Below are 17,314 nucleotides of genomic sequence, written 5' to 3' on the forward strand. Positions count from 1 at the left end.
CCCGGCTCTCAGGCGGGACCGGACCACGGCAGCCGCTGCTGCCCACTGCCAGCACGCCACGCAGGCAGACGCCGTCACAGCGGCTGCGAGCGCCTGTCGACAGGACGTAAAAGTGGGCGCGGCGGGCGTTTGGTGGGGGGGGCAGCGCGGCAGTACGAGTAGCGCGAACAGCCGCGGCGACGGCGAGCGCAGCAGCCGGCAAGGCCAAGCAGGTGCCGCCAGGGGCTGCGGCGCGCGACAACAAACATGAGCGGAGGAACGTCAGTCCGCGCCGCAGCGGCACGCTGCGCTAGAGTGGGTTCAGTTAGCGTCAGGGAGGCAGGGGCTCCCCGCCACGCCAAGTCGCGCACATGCGCGCGGTGGCGGGCAGGTGTGGGGATTGGGAATGTGCAGCCTCGCGAGGTGTTCGTGGTGGTGACAAATCTGTTTACTCATCTGCCGCACTGCTGATGAATTCACGGCGCGAGCGCGCGACGCGGACGACGGTTATCACTGATGGCGAGTGAGAAGTTGGAGGGGCATGCTCAGCCGTGCGCGGTTCGATAGGCTTGCATGTGGTTCCAACAGGTCGCCAGCGATAATTGCGAGGGAGGGTCCCGGCCTCGGAGAACTAAAGCTCCGCGGCTCCGGTGCTGGTCTGGAAGCTCCCAGACGCTCGCGCAAGTCGCGTCGCATCGCATTTCGCATTCGCATAGCCAAATCCGACGTCACAGAAAGCCCGCATCTAGCGAATCGGAGTCCCATATCGACCCGACCAGCAGACTCGTCCGATTCTGGCATTCCGCGGCGTTTCGTGCTCGGCACCTTCTAGTGTCTCGAGCCGCCGAAGTGCGAACTTCGGCTCCGCTAATTCCGGAGTTCTGGTTGCCCTGCCCTCCGAGAATCTCGTCGGCTCTTCAGCAATGCCGACGCCGCGGTCCTCGTCACTGGGCATCTGCGGGCGCCGCCGCAGCAGGTTCATTTTCCCGCTCCATGACGATGCGCTCGCTTTGTCGACGGCAGCCAGCAGACTACCGCTCCAAGCAACTTATTCATCCTCCGCCAGTTCGCATCGGTGGAAGCGGCGGCAGCATGCGGATCATTTCGTGCAGGAGTCAAAAGAACAGGGACTTCTGTCCAGAGCCGCGTTCAAGCTGATCGAGGGAAAACTCCCTTCTCTATATGCATCACACAGAGCAGCCAACTAACTTCTACCAGATTGACGAGAAGCATAAACTGTTCAAGCCCGCGCAGACCGTCATCGACCTGGTACGTCGTCTCTCACACTCATCGCGAGCCACGACTGTTACTAAACGACTTCTGCAGGGCTTCTCGCCAGGCTCGTGGACACAGGTTGTCGTCGATAGAACAGCGCCAAACGGCAAAGTCATTGGCGTCGACATCCAACCCACGCGGCCCCCCGAAGGTGCGACCGCCGTCCACGGCGACTTTCTCCGCGCCGACACCCTGGAACGTCTGCGCGTGCATATCGCATCTCTAAACGCACGCGGCGCAGCGCAAAATGAATCGCCCTCGCTGTCTGACAGCCTTGCTCATTCCGTCGAGAACTCCGTCGACGTCGTGCTAAGTGACATGTTCGCGCGCCCTTGCCTCGCCACTTACGAGGACGGACAATGCTGACTGTTTAGGCTAATGAACACGTCCGGCGTGGCGTTTCGCGATCACTCCAGGAGCATGGTACTTTCCCCTTGTCTGATTGCCCCCTCCCCTTCCTCACTAACAACGCCCTTAGGATCTCTCCCACGCTGCCTACGCATTCGCGCTGCAGACACTCAAACCAGGCGGCAGCTTTGTCTGCAAATTCCTCACTGGCCAGGAAGATAAACTCCTCGAATCTCTCCTGCGCAAGGGCTTCGCCGTTGTCAAGCGTCTGAAACCCGAAGCCTCCCGCCGCGAATCCCGCGAGAACTACTTTGTCTGTCTCAAGCGCAGACACGGCGTCTCCAAGAACGAGGTCTACAACGACGACATGGCAGGCTAATTAAATGCACTTATTATATACGGTCGGTGTCACTAACTATCCTTCGTAAAAAACCTTATGACTTGTAATAAAATGCTCAAGCGCAAACAAAGCTCTAAGTCAAAAAAACACTGAACTCATATACAAATCTGCATGTGTGCCATCAAATCTCAAACCCCCAATACGCAAAAAAAACAAACAAAAAGAGGGATTAAACATAAACTAACTATGTACACACTTAAGTCAACTTTAAGCCCGGATCTCAGTATTCACGGTAGAAGAAAGCGGAGGAAACAAATCCCCCAAAGGCTTGTTCTCCCCTGCCGTCTTCTCGCTCTTGTCATTCAGTACATCAAGCCACACCGAGCTACCTGCCTCGCGCGAAATGTTCTTGAAGCAATGTTTGAAAACGTCGTCGTAGTAGTTGCACGGCACGCCTTCCAGACCCTCCCGAATGTTCTCAGGCAAAACTTCCCAATCCGGTAGGTTGGCAAGCGGGAAGAATACCGTTTTCGCGCCCGTCCGCTTCGCCGCAACCGTCTTCTCGCGAAGACCGCCGATGCGTAGCACACGCCCGGTCACTGTGATCTCACCCGTCATGGCAAACAACGGGTCAATCGGCTGGTTCAGCGCAAGCGACAACAACGATGTCGAAATCGTCACACCGGCTGATGGGCCGTCTTTCGGAGTGGCACCTTCTGGGCAATGCAAATGAATCCGCGCGTGATCAAAAAACCGGTTCTCTGGGAAATGCGACGCGACAAACATCTTCGCGAACGTGTATGCAATAATCGTAGACTCCTTCATGACCTCGCCCATCTTACCGGTCTGTTTGAAACTGGGACTTCCTGAGGATTGAAGCGGCGCCTCCAGAACAGATTCCACGTACATCGGCGTTCCGCCATTCTGGGTCCACGCTAGTCCTGTCACAACTCCAACAGGAGGCTCCTCGTCGTAAAGCTTGTCCGTGATATAGATTGGCGGTCCAAGATAGTCCTTGAGATTGGCCGGGTTGATCTCCACATGAACCGAGCCAGGAACTTCAAGCGTCCGAATCAACGGACTTGGTGCCTTTTCCGCAGATTCAGCAGCTGTCTCTTGTCCTGCCTTCTCCTGTCCTGTCTCGGTCAAAATAACTTCTTCCGACGCTTCTGGGTCATCCTTCAGGTCCTTAACAATGTTGAGCGCGGACTTCCGATATAGCTTCTCGATCTGCTGCTTCAGATTTCGAACTCCACTCTCGCGACAGTAGCTCTTAATCAACGAATCAATCGCATCCGGAGTAATTTCGACATCTACGTTCTTCAACCCAGCCTTGTCCTTGGCCTGTGGTGCCAAGTACTTCAAAGCAATCGCCTTCTTCTCTTCGGCAATATAACCCGACACCTCAATCACCTCCATGCGGTCAAGTAGTGGTCCAGGGATTGTGTCAATCATGTTCGCCGTGCAAACAAACAAAACCTTGGACAAATCAACCGGAATATCCATATAGTGGTCCAAAAAGGCATTGTTCTGTTCGGGGTCAAGCAATTCCAAAAGAGCTGACGAAGGATCGCCTTGGTGACCGCGGCCAATCTTGTCGATTTCATCGATGAGAATCAACGGATTCTCGGTCTGGCATTTCTTCAATGACTGAATCACGCGACCTGGAAGAGCGCCAACGTATGTCCGACGATGGCCTTTGATTTCGGCAACATCCGACAGACCGCCTACACTGAATCGTTCAAAGCGCCGATTCAATGCACGCGCAATGGATTTTCCGATCGACGTCTTGCCAACACCAGGTGGTCCGACCAGGCAAAGGATCTTACCGTCGAACGAACCGCAAAGTTTCCCAACAGCGACGAATTCCAGAATGCGGTCTTTGACGTCCTTCAAGCCATAATGGTCCTCATCTAGAACCTCAACAGCGTGCTTGATGGAGTAGTTCTCCGGCGACTTCAAACCCCAAGGAAGCTGAGTAATCCAGTCAAGGTAATTGCGCGTAACATTGAATTCCGATGAGGACGCATCAAGGCTTGTCAGCTTGTTCAGCTCCTCTTCGAACACTCGAGTGGCAGCAGGAGGCATAGTGAGGGCCGCAGCGCGCTCGCGGAACTTCTCCGTGAGCTTCTCCTTAGCATCAGACTCCATACCGAGTTCGCGACGGATACCACGCATCTGCTCCATGAGGTAGTATTCCCGCTGCCGCTTCTGGATTTTGCTCTCCACGTCCTTGTTGATCTTCGACTGCAACTTGGCATTCATGAGCTCTTTCTTCAACAGAACCAAACCCTTCTGCAATCGCTCGGCAATGTCGCGAGTATCGATAAGATCCTGAAGCTCCGTGAGCTCACCAGCTGAGACCGCAGCCGCAAAGTCTGACAACCGCACTGGCTCGTCAAACACATTGCCGGAGGAGAGAGACAACGTGAAGGCTGTAATCTGATCTCTGAACAGAGGATTCATTGATGAAATTTCTTTCAGTAATGAGACAATCTCGGTGACGACTGCACGGACCGTTGGCTCGTTCTTGTCCACCGGATTATCCGGACGATTGATGACGTTCACCATCGTGACCTTGTTGCGCAGGAATGCCATCGGTGATGCACTTGCGGTGACTGGCGCGCCTGTGTCCGAAGAAACAACATCGAAACTGGTAACCTCACTTGACGGGGTTTCTGTAGAGGGTCCGATCGGGGTGATATCATCCATGGCGACGTCCACTCTCTCGATCTCGATTCGCCGGTGCGGATAGAGTACAATGGTCAAACCCTCTTTCTGGTTAGGGTCCTTAGTCTCATTCTGTGGGAAGACGCTCGTGATCTGCGCCAACACGCCATTGTGATAAATCTCGTCCGACGCCATAATCGCTTCCGTTTTAGGGTTGGGATCCTTTTGCAAGAACACACCAACGTAGGGCTGTCCGCGTCTAACGAGCTCCCGAACGGCTTCAATGTGGCGTTCGTCGTGCAACACAACAGCTTTGTAGAAGCCGGGAAACAGCGGCCTTGAAACAATAGGAAGCGCCATTAGCTCCGGGATTTCCTCCGGAACGCCACTAGCTCCTTTGGACATCTGATTCGGTGCGGAGGCGGACATATCCGGAACGAATTTCTTCAGGCCGATAATTGTTGGCGTTTGTGATGATGGCGCTGTTAGTTTAGAGTCATCTCGGCTCTTGTTCTCCTTCGCAGGGTCCTTCATTGATTCCGCGTTCTCGTCCTTCGCCTCACCGGATTCTTCGGAAGACACCCTTCGGGAGCGCTTTCTTGTCGTCGATTTGCGTTCCTTGACGCCACTCTCCTCAGATGCGGCAGCACCTTCTTCGGCGGCCGCTTCGACGGACTCGTCAACAGCTTCCGAAGCCGTCTCCGACGATTTGCCTCCGTCGGTTGTGCTCTCGGTCTCCTCAGTTGCTTCTTTGCTACTCTTCTTCACACCAGTAGCAGCGTCATCGTTGTCGTCGTCGCTTGACTTTTGGCTGTACCGAGCAACCGACTGTGAAAAGTCCCGACGTACATACGATTGAAGATACCCAGTCCGCGATACCAGGCCCGGAACACGCGAAGTATACGTGAGACGAGCAAGCGATCGTGTCCGAATTAGAGCCGATGCTCGTGAGAATGAGCGGATCATGATGCGTTATGAGGGCTTTGGAGGCGAATGGTGGGGATAGATAACTAATTCGGGATAGATATTATAAATCAGAATGACCAAGTGTGAACTGGCCAACGAATTCGAACAAATATACGCAGAGTCGTCGCAGTATAAGCCAAAACTCGTATGGCGTTTCTGGTCGATATATATGCTCCGCAAAGGGAGCCGGAGGGGTGTTGGTGCAGTATACGGGGCGCCGTATAGAGTGGCGGAAGGCCGTGTGGTTGGGTCGTGTGAGGTCAGTATACGTGAACGTTTCACGCGGATGACGGTGGAACATCTGGGTCCTTACCTTCTGGGCTAGGGTTCATGAGTCGTGATCATGATCACTACAGCTCACATTGTCTCTCCACACAGTTCCAGGAGTCTACAAAAGTTTTGAATACAACAGCTGGACCGGAGCTCGACATTACCGCCTTTATTGCAATCAAAACTAACAACCTGTCATTTCAGTAAATTCTCATATCCAAAAATTGCGGCATTGCGCAGCGCGGCCATTCTGTCAGTACCGACACTCATTACAGAATATAAGTAGCATTCTACTTGGAAGTGGGGAACACTGTTCCGCCCATGTTTGGCTGAATGGTGTGACCACCTTCCTTGGGCATGATGTCAAAGTCGAAAATGTCGGCCGGGATGGCGTAGCTGACGCACGAGTTGGGAACATCAACGATCGAAGAGATGTAGGTTTCGACTGGAGCAGCAGAAAGTAGTAGGTAAGCCTGCTCGCCTGTGTAGCCAAACTGCTTCAGATACGTAATAGCGTTGAGAACAGCTTGTCTGAACGCAACCTTGGCATCCAAGAAGTGCTGCTTGCCGTCATCGTCAACGGAAATACCTTGAAAAGTGAGATATCGGGAAGGACCGTAGTGGGGCGAGACGTTGCCAGGTAGGAAGACTGGGTTGTAGATGGACATGTCCTTCATGCCATTCTTGATGATATTGAGCTTCAAGGTGATGATACCATGCATCTCAATGGCGCCGCAGAACGAGATCTCGCCATCGCCCTCAGAAAAGTGGATATCTCCAACCGAGAAACCAGCACCCTTGACATAGATAGGCAGGTACGCCTTTGCGCCTCTGCTCAAGTTCTTGATATCGATGTTGCCACCATGTTCACGCGGGGGCACAGTTCGCACGCCCTCAGCCGCAATCTTGGCAGCCAACTCGGGCGACGCGGACTGACCGCAGTACGCACCCTCCGTGTTGGGAAGAGCAACAACTGTGTAAGGAGTGTTGATAGATGCGTGGTAATCGGCGAGCTTGCCCTCACGCTCCTTCCAGATGTTTAACATCTCGTGAGAGGGAAGAGTGCCGATGATGCCGGGGTGAATGAAACCAGGGAACTTGACGTGGGGGATGTGGCGGGAGGAGGCGTAGATACCGTCAAAATCCCAAATAGCTTTCTGGATGTCAGGATAGATGTCGCCCAAGAAAGCGCTGGACTTCTCCTTGTCCATGATGGCAGTGTAACCCCACGGCTCATCCGGGAAAGGCTGGATGTCCTGGATATCGACGACCAGAAGATCACCAGGCTAATTGAACGATTAGTCTCGAATTTGGTAGATCGGCAGTGGCGATAGCTCATACCTCGGCGCCCTCGACCTCAATAGGTCCGCTAAGGCAGTGAATGCCCATAGGGTTGATGTTCTTGATGTCATCGGCATCGTCGGTGTTGAAAACCTGGCCACCGGAGGAGTCGAAGCACTCAACATGGAAGACCTCACCGGGTTTGACCTTGCACTGCGTTTGTTAGCTGAATTAATTTCTTCACTACTGGTGTCCAGGCTTCTCCCGTCGGCGAGACATCCTCTCATGTCGACTTACGTAGAAGGGAATCTCCGGGTGCCAGCGAGTGTGAAGACCAGGCTGCTCGTAGTACGGCTTGTGCAAGTCGACCTTGATAATGGTGGGAATCGGGTCTATAGCATGACAATCAAGTTAGCTGTGAAGTCAAGTCGGCGCTAGCATGGTTGACCGGGACTGTATGTCGGGTCCAAGTCGTCGTGTCGTGTCGTGAAAGTCGAGATGCGTGAACATGCCTTTGGCCATATTTTCTGACTATGGAAAGTGCAATTGAGAGAAGTGGTGCAGCCTCGATGGACACTCGATTGCGTGACGGCGATGGGAGTCAAGGCGCAGGCGGGGGGATTGTCGGTGTTCTGTCTGAAGGGTCGGGTCGCAGGGTCCGGGATTCGGTACCCAAGACGAGCATGGAGTTCGTTGGACAGATAAGAAAGGTTGACTCGTGTGCGATAACGCCGCACGAGTGTCTGGTGATAGTTAACACGTCCTCCTTCGGCACGTGACTTACGCTCTGAAGCATTTGCGAGAGCTTCTTGCCTTTTAACAGCTATGGGAACTGAATACAATGCTTTTATACTAACTACGACTGTTCGTATGCTCCTCGCAAGACTACCACCTTGCTCTCATGGATCATGTATTAACTACAGCCGTTCATACGCTGTCAGCCGAGACTGCTATCATGTCCTGTTCTCACATATCACGGGTGAATCAACAGATTTGCTCAAGCTGGACATTGAGCTGTGCTCGCTCTCTGGACAAGTTGAATTGAAAAGTAATAGTCATATCAGCAAGTGTCAAACTAGATCGATATTGAAGCACAGTTGATCCGAATATAATGTAATCTGTCCGTCTTAATTTTCCATCTACTACGCACATCATGCATTACTGTGTGAACTGTACAATCGCAAGCACACGTATTAGAAGAGTATCAGATTGCATGATACATCGTCGCTATACCCGAATTTCCGCGAAAGCTGTTGCGCTGCAAAGTGACATGAGCAGATGAGTGATCATTTACGTTCCCTTCATAGCCCAGCAACAGATGTAAACAAAGTTGCAAAGACCTCAGTAAATCAAAATGATCACAAACAGATAGGAGAGACGAACACATCATTCAAATGTTTCAGTACTTAGAGGTCAGTTGGCAATTTCAGGTATCGCGAACACTGCCGGAGAAGGAGGCAGATGTGTTTATGGCAAAGGAGTAAAGCTTACTCGATACAAGATAGCTTCGCACGGAAAATCAGAGCTTACTCGATCGCAAAGCCTTTCGATCCGATGCGCAACCTCTGTATCGAGTAAGCTTGATCGAATAAGCCGGACGATGTTGAGTTTTTCTTTAGCTCCTTTTGCGCGATGGCGTCGAGTGCGGCGCATTCAAAGTTTTGGTCTCAGTCTCGGACATGGCCGCCGGCGGCCCGCGCAGGCATCTGCAGCGACTTTGCCCAACCGCATAGACTTTTAAGATGTGCTTACTCGATACAGATCTCCAGGGCATGCGGATATATATACCTGGCAGCGTTTTCATGCTAACTGGTTGGCTCGAAGAATATACCAGGCTCAGCTGAATATACGCTGCGCGGCAACATTAACCGTGTACGCATATGGCACTTACAGAGAAGTCGGCACTGTTACAACAAGAGGCGTCTCCTACGGAAATGGATCCGGCCGGCTCAGGTAATCCGAGAAAGTACGAAGCGACCTCGGACTATAAGTCTTCTAGCCAGGATCATGACACGGACTCGACTACATCTCTACTCACCCACTGCCATATCTTGCTCACCGATGACGTCAGTGTCGACGAGGTTGTCGATATTGATCCCGAAATCGAACAGTCGATATGCTTCAAGCTAGACTGGCGACTGCTCCCGGCGCTGAGTATTATGTACCTGTTTAAGTAAGTGCGTCTATCGCTATTGCGTATCTAGTGCTGGTCTAACATGATATAGTTCTCTGGACAAAAGTAACCTGGGAAACGCAAAGACGGACGGCATCGACATTGACCTTGGGTTCACAGGCAACCAGTACAACACGCTTTTATCTGTGTTTTATGCGCCGTATGTGCTATTTGCCTTCCCTCTTACCTTGGCTGGAAAGCATTATGGCGTTACACGGATTCTGCCGGTATTAATGTTTGGCTTTGGAGCGATGTCGCTACTCTCGGCAGCATGCACGAACTGGTCAAGTCTCATGGCTATCCGATGGTTTCTCGGTGTGTTTGAGTCAGCGTTTTTCCCGCTTGTGATCTTTTACTTGACAACATTTTACCGCCGCGGAGAGCTCGCGAAACGGTTGGCTATCTTCTACGCTGCTTCGAATATTGCGTCCGCGTTTGCTGGACTTTTGTCGTTCGCGGTGTTTTCAATCGAGGGCTCAAGCCTTAAGGGCTGGCAGTGGTTGTTCATTATCGAAGGTGCCGGTACTATCGTCGTCGGGATGGCAGCCGTGTTCGTTCTGCCTCCTGACGTGACCTCTGCTTCATTTTTGACACCAACCGAGCGCCACGTTGCGCTGCTTCGAATTCAGTGTGATTCGTCGTCGATAGTAAACGAGCCCTTGAATGTACGCGAGGCCGTTAAGGTGTTTAAACATCCGACAGCGTGGGGATGGCTCGCGATCGAGATCTGTCTGGGTGTTCCGCTGCAATCTGTCAGCGTGTTCTTGCCTCAGATTGTGGAGAGACTTGGATATTCGACGGTGAAAACAAACCTGTTTACGGTTGCGCCGAATATTAGCGGTGCTCTTGTGCTGTTATTGTTTTCATTCTTGTCTGACAAGTTCCGCGTGCGCTCGCCGTTCATCGCGATTGGATTTGCGTTTCCGGTGATTGGATTCATGATCTATCTGCTCATCGCGGACATTAATGCGCACATCGATGCCGCGTACTTTGCGTGCTTTCTGATGACGGCAGGAATCGCGCTGCCGTCGGTCCTGTTGTCAGCGTGGTTTTCGAACAATGTACCGTCGGAGAACAAGCGCGCCGCGTTGACAGGCGTCGGCGTGCCGCTGGCGAACTTGATGGGACTAGTATCGGTTAATGTGTTTCGGGAGCAGGACCGACCGAGATATGCACTGGCGCTGATTGTGACTGCCGCGTTCGGGGCGGTTGGAGGAATCATTACCGTGCTCATGGGCGCGTGGATGAAGGCCGATAACGCGCGACGTGAGAGGATAGAGAGGCAACTGGCTAGTATCTCTGAGACGGACACGAGTGATAGTAAGATGGAGGCTAGGTTTAGATGGTTGTTGTGAGGATAAAGCATTCTTGGCGTACATCATCGGTTGGAGGTAGTTTGGAGAGGCATCTAGGGAGAAATAATACCACTTGCCATGAAGAAGGACAGATGGGCCAGATCACAACTGACAAAAACTGCCTGGCGAGAGGAAACAAGGTTTAGTCGTCTATACGAAGAGTTCAAGGAGTGCCAGTTCAGGGAGACAATACGGGAGAACCGGGGCCTGGCAGGCTGCCTCCATGTCGCTGCTGCTGATGATGCAGAGGGGCAAATGGCAAGGGCTGCTAACCGCGCTGTGTCCCGTCGCACCGTTAGTCTCGACACGCTGCACCGCGAGTGGCTCTGTCAAGGCGGCGGCCGTGACGACTAGTGGAGACGACGACTAGTGGAGACGACCCATAGAGGAGTCACCGGTCAGCGCACGCGGCACGACGACGCGCGTGGTGTGCGAGCAGACGCAGAGTGTCCTGTGGCACTCGAAGCAAAGGAGGGCTTGCACGCAGTGTGCCGCTGTGTCTACAATTCAGGTGAGAGCTCGCCGAGATGAAGAAGAGCGAAGGGGAGACCTCGGACCGTTCGAGCTGCGTGGTGGAGAGTCAGGCTGCCCCGTGTGTCACACGCCGCTCTGACGAGGATGCTCGCGCCTGGCCGCAGTGAGCCAGCGCTCTCGCACGTCCGTGATTCGCCGGCGGTCTGCTGTCGGACGCTGCTTGCGCATTATGCGGAGGAGGACGCGACGCGTCGTACCATGTAGCAGTCACCCCCGTCGGGACCGCCTCACGGCGGCCCCGCTCCCGCCCGTCCCCATTCCCGTCGGCCCGCAGGCCCACCATCCACCTATACCTGCCGCATGGGCGCAGTGCGCAGCCGCTAGTTCAGCGCGCGTTGAGCTGGCGATCTCGCGATCGGCCGCCGTGACGAACGGTGGACTACGCGTGCGTGCAGGAACCACGCGCAGTGGCGAGGGCGTCGTACCGCCGCTGCGCACGAGCATCGTGCCGCACGGCGCTGCTAGCTGGGCTGGGACTAGCGGCGCCACACTGCCGGAAACCCAAGCGTCGCTCTATTGTTGTGGGGGCGTCTGCTCGGAGGCGCACCCGGGGAGTGCAGTGCCGCCTGACGGTACTGTGCACCCCAGGTCTGGGTGCGGGACTCGCTAATCCCAGGCAGCTCAGCAAACAGGGTTTGCTGCCGGGGTCGTTAATCCGGCTAATACTTTGCAACCCCCAATCCTGCTAACCGACCGCCTTCTCCATATCTCGTCTTCTGTCCGCGCCTCGTCCCTGCCTCTCCTCTTCTATCCCTGGCCGCCGCCACCTCGCCGCCGCCGCCCCCGTCTGCCCTCTTCCCGGCATGCCCACCCCGGACGCGAAGACCGACACGGTGGCGACCTCCCCGCAGCAGCGCGCGCAGAACGTGCAGCTGTCCAAGGTCGACACCAAGGCCCGCGCCCAGCTCGAGTCCGTCCCAGAAACGGCCGACGACGCCCGTCCCTCGCCGTGGGGCGACGCCACTTTCTCCTACCGCAGCGACCCCGCCCAGCGCCCAAGCATCGACTCTGTGTACTCAGCCGGCTCCCGCTCCTATGCGCCCTCCATCCGCTCCACCCGCACCACCTCCTCCGGGGCGTCGTGGCCCTCGTTCTCGAGCTCCGCGTCCTCCATCTCCGGCGAGTCTATCTCGTCGCGCTTGAGCCTCGCCATCCCCGACGAATACTACGGTCCCTATGGCTTGTCCTCGCCGCTCTCGCCCGCCCGCGTCGTCGGCCCTAACAACCTCAGCTCCATGCCGAATGTCGGCGTTGCCATTCCCCTCCGTCCGAGCGACTCCCGCACGAACATGTCTATCATTTCCGAGAACAAGCGGTCTCTCGAGGCCGAGTTCGACGATCTTGCTGGCGACGTCCGCTCCGTACTGGAGCAGGTCAGCAAGCACATGATGGACTTATCCAAGGCCGCTGCCACAATCACGCAGTATCTTCGACAAGTCGTCTCGAGTTGCGGTCACCACAACACTGCTGCTCTCCAGCTCTCCCCTATGAACTGTCCCGCTCTGTCTAACGTGCTCAAGGCTGTGCTGCATTTTTCTGATAACCTGCTTCTTGGTCTGCCGTATGCCTCCTCGCGGAGTGCCCTTCTTCGCGCCGCTTCCGACCTCGGAGTGAAGCTTAACCTCGTCCCGAACAGACTCATCGACACTGCTCCTCCTCAGCCTCGAAACTTTGCCATCGCGCAGTCTTACAGCAAACCCGAGTCCCACGGCGCACGAACTTTGGAGAAGCTCACAAAGCTTATGGACGTTTTACCAAAGTACAATGTCTTGGCTGAGCAGAACGGCGCCTTCATCGCACCCATATGCCGTGGTTTCTCTGAGTCGTTTTCCGTCATCTCTGTTCTCTTCGGAGTCCCGAATCCCTCGCCTGGCCATCTCGAGAGTGTTGTTGGTCTGTGGGATGTTGCCGAAGATATTCACTTCTTCTGCCAGCGCAACAAGATTGAAATGGCAGCTGGTTCTGCCGACCAGCAGCAGCGTGCGAAGGTTGTGCTAGGAGGATTTCGTGCTCCTTTCCGGCAGTGCACTACTGAAGTCCCACCGATGTCGATGTCGATTGCAACTGAAGATGCTGAGTCGCTCAGTGGTACTCTGGGCGGTTACGTGTATCCCAAAGTCGACCCGAACGATGCTTCCCTGGCTGCTTACTCGCAGAGTGCCTTTGCCATGACCTGCGCACATGTTTGTTTGACCGAGTCGCGGAGTCGTCGGCCCGCTGTTTGTGTTCCGTCGCCGGTGCTGATCAAGATGTACCGCGATGTCCTGCTCAAGGAGCACTCTCACTATGCACCTCACTCCGACGAGCGGCGTGCTTTCAAGCGTGCCGTCAATGCGCTTGATCAAGATTATCCGCGCCGCGAGGGCCGGTCATGTCCTCCCCGCTTCGGTGAGGTCTTGTGGGGTGAGCGAACAATTTGCAACGGCATGATCTCTGATGTGGCGGTCGTGAGATGTCGGCAAGGCCTGAAGCCTGTTGAGAACTCTCTTGGCGACGATGTTCCTTTTGCCGAATACGACCCGTCTCTGATGTTCACAAACTTAACTGTTCGTCGGGTTGTCAAGCATCTTGTTCCTGGTCTTGAAGTCTTCAAGTATGGTTCCATGTCGAAGTTCACTACCGGCCGTCTGAACTGGCCGCGATTGATCTACTGGGCCGACGGTGCTCTGCAGTCCTCCGAGTTTGTTGTCGCTGCCGCTCCCTCTGGGATGTTTGCCTCCGGTGGAGACTCCGGCGCTTGGATTCTACGCAAGGACGGCATCAATGGTCTTGGTGTTGTTGGCATGTTGCACGCATACGATGGCGAACATCGCGAGTTCGGCTTGTTTACACCGATGACCCGTATCCTGGAGCGCTTGCGCGAAGTCACCGGTATCGAGTGGGGTGTTGTTGGTGAGAAGGACGGTGATAGCGAAGAAGATACTTTGGTCGGCGGTTCAGAAACCTCAGACTCGTCTCAGGGGCATGACGGATCTGCAATGGACTCCTCCTCTGACTCTGAGTTGGAGTAGAATTGCGGAAAAGTACTCGATAAATTAGATGGCTTGGTTATTTTTACTGGGGTTTATAGTTATAGCTAGGTGTATGATACTAACTTAGAAGCAATAAGTTGTGGTGGTTTTGTTTTGTTTTGTTTATTATAACGATTTAGCTAGTCGGTAATATATAGCACTCGTGGATCTTTGACTACGTGTTTGAAAGAGTCGGGCCTGTGCTAGTTAGTAGGGAGAGGCTGCGTGTTCTGTCGATCGCCTCCGGGCTTTTTTTTTCACAACAGGACACACATATATGGATAAGCAAACATGAATACTGGTTGATATAAACATTTTGCAATGACTAATAGTCGTTGGGGATGAGCTATTCTGGTGATGTGCCGTGACACACACAGAAAGCTACCGTTCCTCTACTGCTGGGATATATGGTTCACCAGCAGACCTTATTCGACGCTCTCGACATATACGTTCTTCATATACCCAGACACTCCTTCCAATCATAGAGATGAATCTCGGAAACACTCACCATACATCAATGGAGGATATCTTTTCGAAGCCGGTTCTGTCAGCCCCGGTTCTCGCGAGTCAGCCAGCATCATATCTCGAGCCGGCCAAGGTCGTGCTGCCTGATGGAAGGAAAGCTACGATATACGCGTTCTTCAGGACGAACGATGAGAAAGATATCGAAGTTAGTCTGCCAGGCGGGAAAAACAAAATATTGCCCGCCGAGGATGTCGATAGATTGATCGCGGTTCTGTGGAAGCTACTAAATCGAGAAATTGAGGGTGGAAGGACTTAGTATGTACCATCCACCGAAGCACTGTAATGAGCGATAAATGCTGATATCCTTGTTGGTCTAGTCCGCAATGGGATACACTATCATTTATTGACTTCCGGAATTACTGGTTTATACTGTTCACCGCTGTCATTATTCTGGACGAGTCGTCAGGCGAGCTGGATTTGACGTTCAAGAACGCGGAGGAGCTCGCGCTGGGTACGTTCTACGTGAAGCCCAATTATCCAGGACGTTGTGGACATGTCTGTAACGCGGGATTCTTGGTCTCGGATAAGTTCCGTGGCCAGAAAATTGGTAAGACGTTGGGTGCTCAGTATGTCAAGTGGGCTCCGCAGCTAGTCAGTATCCCTTCCACAACTTCTCGGACGCAATTGCGTTTGTGCCGCTGGTGGATACTAACTGCTATCTAGGGATATACTTCGTCTATATTTAACTTGGTTTTCGAAACGAATATCGCATCACAGAAGATCTGGGACGGCCTTGGGTTTGAGAAGGTTGGAAGAGTCAAGAAAGCTGCATGGGTCAAGGGGCTTGAAGAAAGAGGTCCCGTGGACGCGATCATTTATTCCTACGACTTCACGAAGGATCAGTAAGATGCATATACTTGCATTTGGCAATTGGATTATCGATATTGGTCATATGTTCATCTTTACTACTTTGGGCGGGTACGCATACCAGTGTATAGATAATTCAGAGATATAGATGAAATAGATTATTGAATAGATGCGGGTTCTCTGCATGATTGCGATAAATATGATTGTATCCAGTTGTGAGGTGTCCTTGGTGCGGTGCGGTGACGTGCTAAGACTAAGATGACTAACAGGCTAGGTTATCGTGAATTTGCTAGCGTTGGGGCCAAACAGAGGTGACGACGGGCGTGTGGCTACACCATTGTACCTTCTCCACTTCGCGATCCTACTCTCGCATCAAGCCCCGCAAGCATTTCTCACTATAGTCAGCCCCTTCAGAATGGCAGAGTTCAATCAATTGAGCCTTGATCTCGCCTCATTGTCAGTTCACGCTGATGACGATCTCACACTCGTTGCCGACGTCGCATCACCACTACATGTATCCACGACATACCACTACGAAACTGACCCCAGCAAGCTGATTTCCGCCAAAGAGAGAGACATTATTTCGTCGGGCGCGTTTATCTACTCTAGATTTGGCACGCCGGTTACGCAGCGCGTGGAGGCTGTATTATCACAGATAGTTCACGGCCACGCCGTCGTGTACGCGTCTGGGTTATCCGCCTACACTGCTGCGCTTGCGTACTACAATCCGTCTCATCTAGCACTTGCGGACGGATACCATGGGTCTCATGGAGTTGCTGCTATTTTCAACAGACTCTCTGGTCTCAAGCAGATCAAGCCATACGACGAGGCACTCGGACAAGGCGATCTATTCCACATTGAATCACCAATCAATCCAACCGGCGAGTCACTCGATATCGCAAAGGCCGTGGAGTTCGCGCACTCCCGCGGAGCGAAGGTTATTGTCGATTCAACATTCGCGCCACCACCGTTGCAGGATCCGTTCGAATTCGGTGTCGACATGGTTATGCATTCCGCTACAAAGTACTTCGGTGGACATTCGGATTTGCTTGCGGGAATTCTTGTCACCAAAGATCCTGAGGTTGCGCAGCAGCTGCTGAAGGATCGCGCGATGTTTGGTAGTGCTCCAGGAAATATGGAAACGTGGTTGCTGCTTCGCAGTCTGCGCTCGTACAAGCTGCGGGTAACCACGCAAGCGCATAATGGAGTAAAGATTGTCGAGTTTCTCAGCAAAGGACTTACATCTGGAGAGCTTCCGGTGCTTACGAAAGTGTACCATTCATCATTACAGAAAGAAGCGTTTGTCACGGAGCAGCTCAACAGGGGACTCTACAATCCCACTTTCTCGATTGAAGTTAAAACTGCGCTTATTGCAAAGAGTCTGCCGTCGAAGCTGAAGTTGTTTCACCATGCAACGTCACTAGGTGGCGTTGAAAGTCTCATAGAATGGCGCGCCATGACCGATAAAACAGTCCCAGACACTTTATTGCGATTATCGATTGGGGTTGAGGATGTGGAGGATTTGATTGCGGATCTACGACAGGCTCTGGCTGCATCTGTTGATCTATTGTAAGTTAAGGGAGCTATACCACAAATGGGACATAATTATGATACGAGAGGGTACATTGCTAGCTAGTGGCTTGTCTAATCGATCCTTCTCTACGGCTCCACAATATGCCATTTTGCAAGTCTAGTCTATCCATGTTCTCGTGCTGGAAAGAGTTCCCCCTCATACCTCGTATTTAGCAGTTCGATTACTGTTGGATCGCGATGACTGCGC

At 53.3% G+C, this 17,314-nt stretch overlaps 7 protein-coding genes across 7 annotated transcripts; 5 read left to right on the plus strand and 2 right to left on the minus strand.

The window, feature by feature from the left end:
* Nucleotides 1-676: 676 nt before the first annotated feature.
* On the plus strand, nt 677-2,095 carry V1518DRAFT_19614 (FtsJ-like methyltransferase-domain-containing protein). Its single transcript, XM_066900884.1, has 5 exons — nt 677-1,142; nt 1,198-1,248; nt 1,306-1,574; nt 1,629-1,677; nt 1,733-2,095. Exons 1-5 carry the CDS (start codon nt 903-905, stop codon nt 1,979-1,981), a joined length of 858 nt encoding a protein of 285 aa, XP_066761991.1. The 5' UTR covers nt 677-902; the 3' UTR covers nt 1,982-2,095.
* On the minus strand, nt 1,971-5,835 carry V1518DRAFT_409000 (Lon protease C-terminal proteolytic domain-containing protein). Its single transcript, XM_066902260.1, has one exon. It carries the CDS (start codon nt 5,576-5,578, stop codon nt 2,210-2,212), a length of 3,369 nt encoding a protein of 1,122 aa, XP_066761992.1. The 5' UTR covers nt 5,579-5,835; the 3' UTR covers nt 1,971-2,209.
* A 96-nt stretch (nt 5,836-5,931) lies between these two features.
* V1518DRAFT_409001 (Acetamidase/Formamidase) lies at nt 5,932-7,797 on the minus strand. Its single transcript, XM_066902261.1, has 4 exons — nt 7,642-7,797; nt 7,427-7,521; nt 7,190-7,342; nt 5,932-7,134 (listed from the first exon to the last, which is right to left on the minus strand). The coding sequence occupies exons 1-4, from the start codon at nt 7,649-7,651 to the stop codon at nt 6,139-6,141; spliced, it is 1,254 nt and encodes a 417-aa protein (XP_066761993.1). The 5' UTR covers nt 7,652-7,797; the 3' UTR covers nt 5,932-6,138.
* Nucleotides 7,798-9,063: 1,266 nt separating this feature from the next.
* Nucleotides 9,064-10,657, plus strand: V1518DRAFT_370203 (major facilitator superfamily domain-containing protein; the record flags this gene model as incomplete). Its single annotated transcript, XM_066901315.1, has 2 exons — nt 9,064-9,302; nt 9,355-10,657. The coding sequence occupies 2 exons, from the start codon at nt 9,064-9,066 to the stop codon at nt 10,655-10,657; spliced, it is 1,542 nt and encodes a 513-aa protein (XP_066761994.1).
* A 954-nt stretch (nt 10,658-11,611) lies between these two features.
* V1518DRAFT_409009 (peptidase S64) lies at nt 11,612-14,392 on the plus strand. Its single transcript, XM_066902262.1, has one exon. It carries the CDS (start codon nt 11,995-11,997, stop codon nt 14,200-14,202), a length of 2,208 nt encoding a protein of 735 aa, XP_066761995.1. The 5' UTR covers nt 11,612-11,994; the 3' UTR covers nt 14,203-14,392.
* On the plus strand, nt 14,393-15,729 carry V1518DRAFT_409010 (uncharacterized protein). Its single transcript, XM_066902263.1, has 3 exons — nt 14,393-14,982; nt 15,045-15,318; nt 15,391-15,729. Exons 1-3 carry the CDS (start codon nt 14,690-14,692, stop codon nt 15,571-15,573), a joined length of 750 nt encoding a protein of 249 aa, XP_066761996.1. The 5' UTR covers nt 14,393-14,689; the 3' UTR covers nt 15,574-15,729.
* Nucleotides 15,730-15,833: 104 nt separating this feature from the next.
* On the plus strand, nt 15,834-17,208 carry V1518DRAFT_409013 (Cys/Met metabolism PLP-dependent enzyme-domain-containing protein). Its single transcript, XM_066902264.1, has one exon. It carries the CDS (start codon nt 15,950-15,952, stop codon nt 17,105-17,107), a length of 1,158 nt encoding a protein of 385 aa, XP_066761997.1. The 5' UTR covers nt 15,834-15,949; the 3' UTR covers nt 17,108-17,208.
* Nucleotides 17,209-17,314: the final 106 nt, after the last annotated feature.

Source organism: Limtongia smithiae, assembly GCF_038497785.1.
Source record: "Limtongia smithiae strain NRRL Y-17922 unplaced genomic scaffold V1518scaffold_1, whole genome shotgun sequence".
NCBI classification, from domain to species: Eukaryota; Fungi; Ascomycota; class Lipomycetes; order Lipomycetales; family Lipomycetaceae; genus Limtongia; species Limtongia smithiae.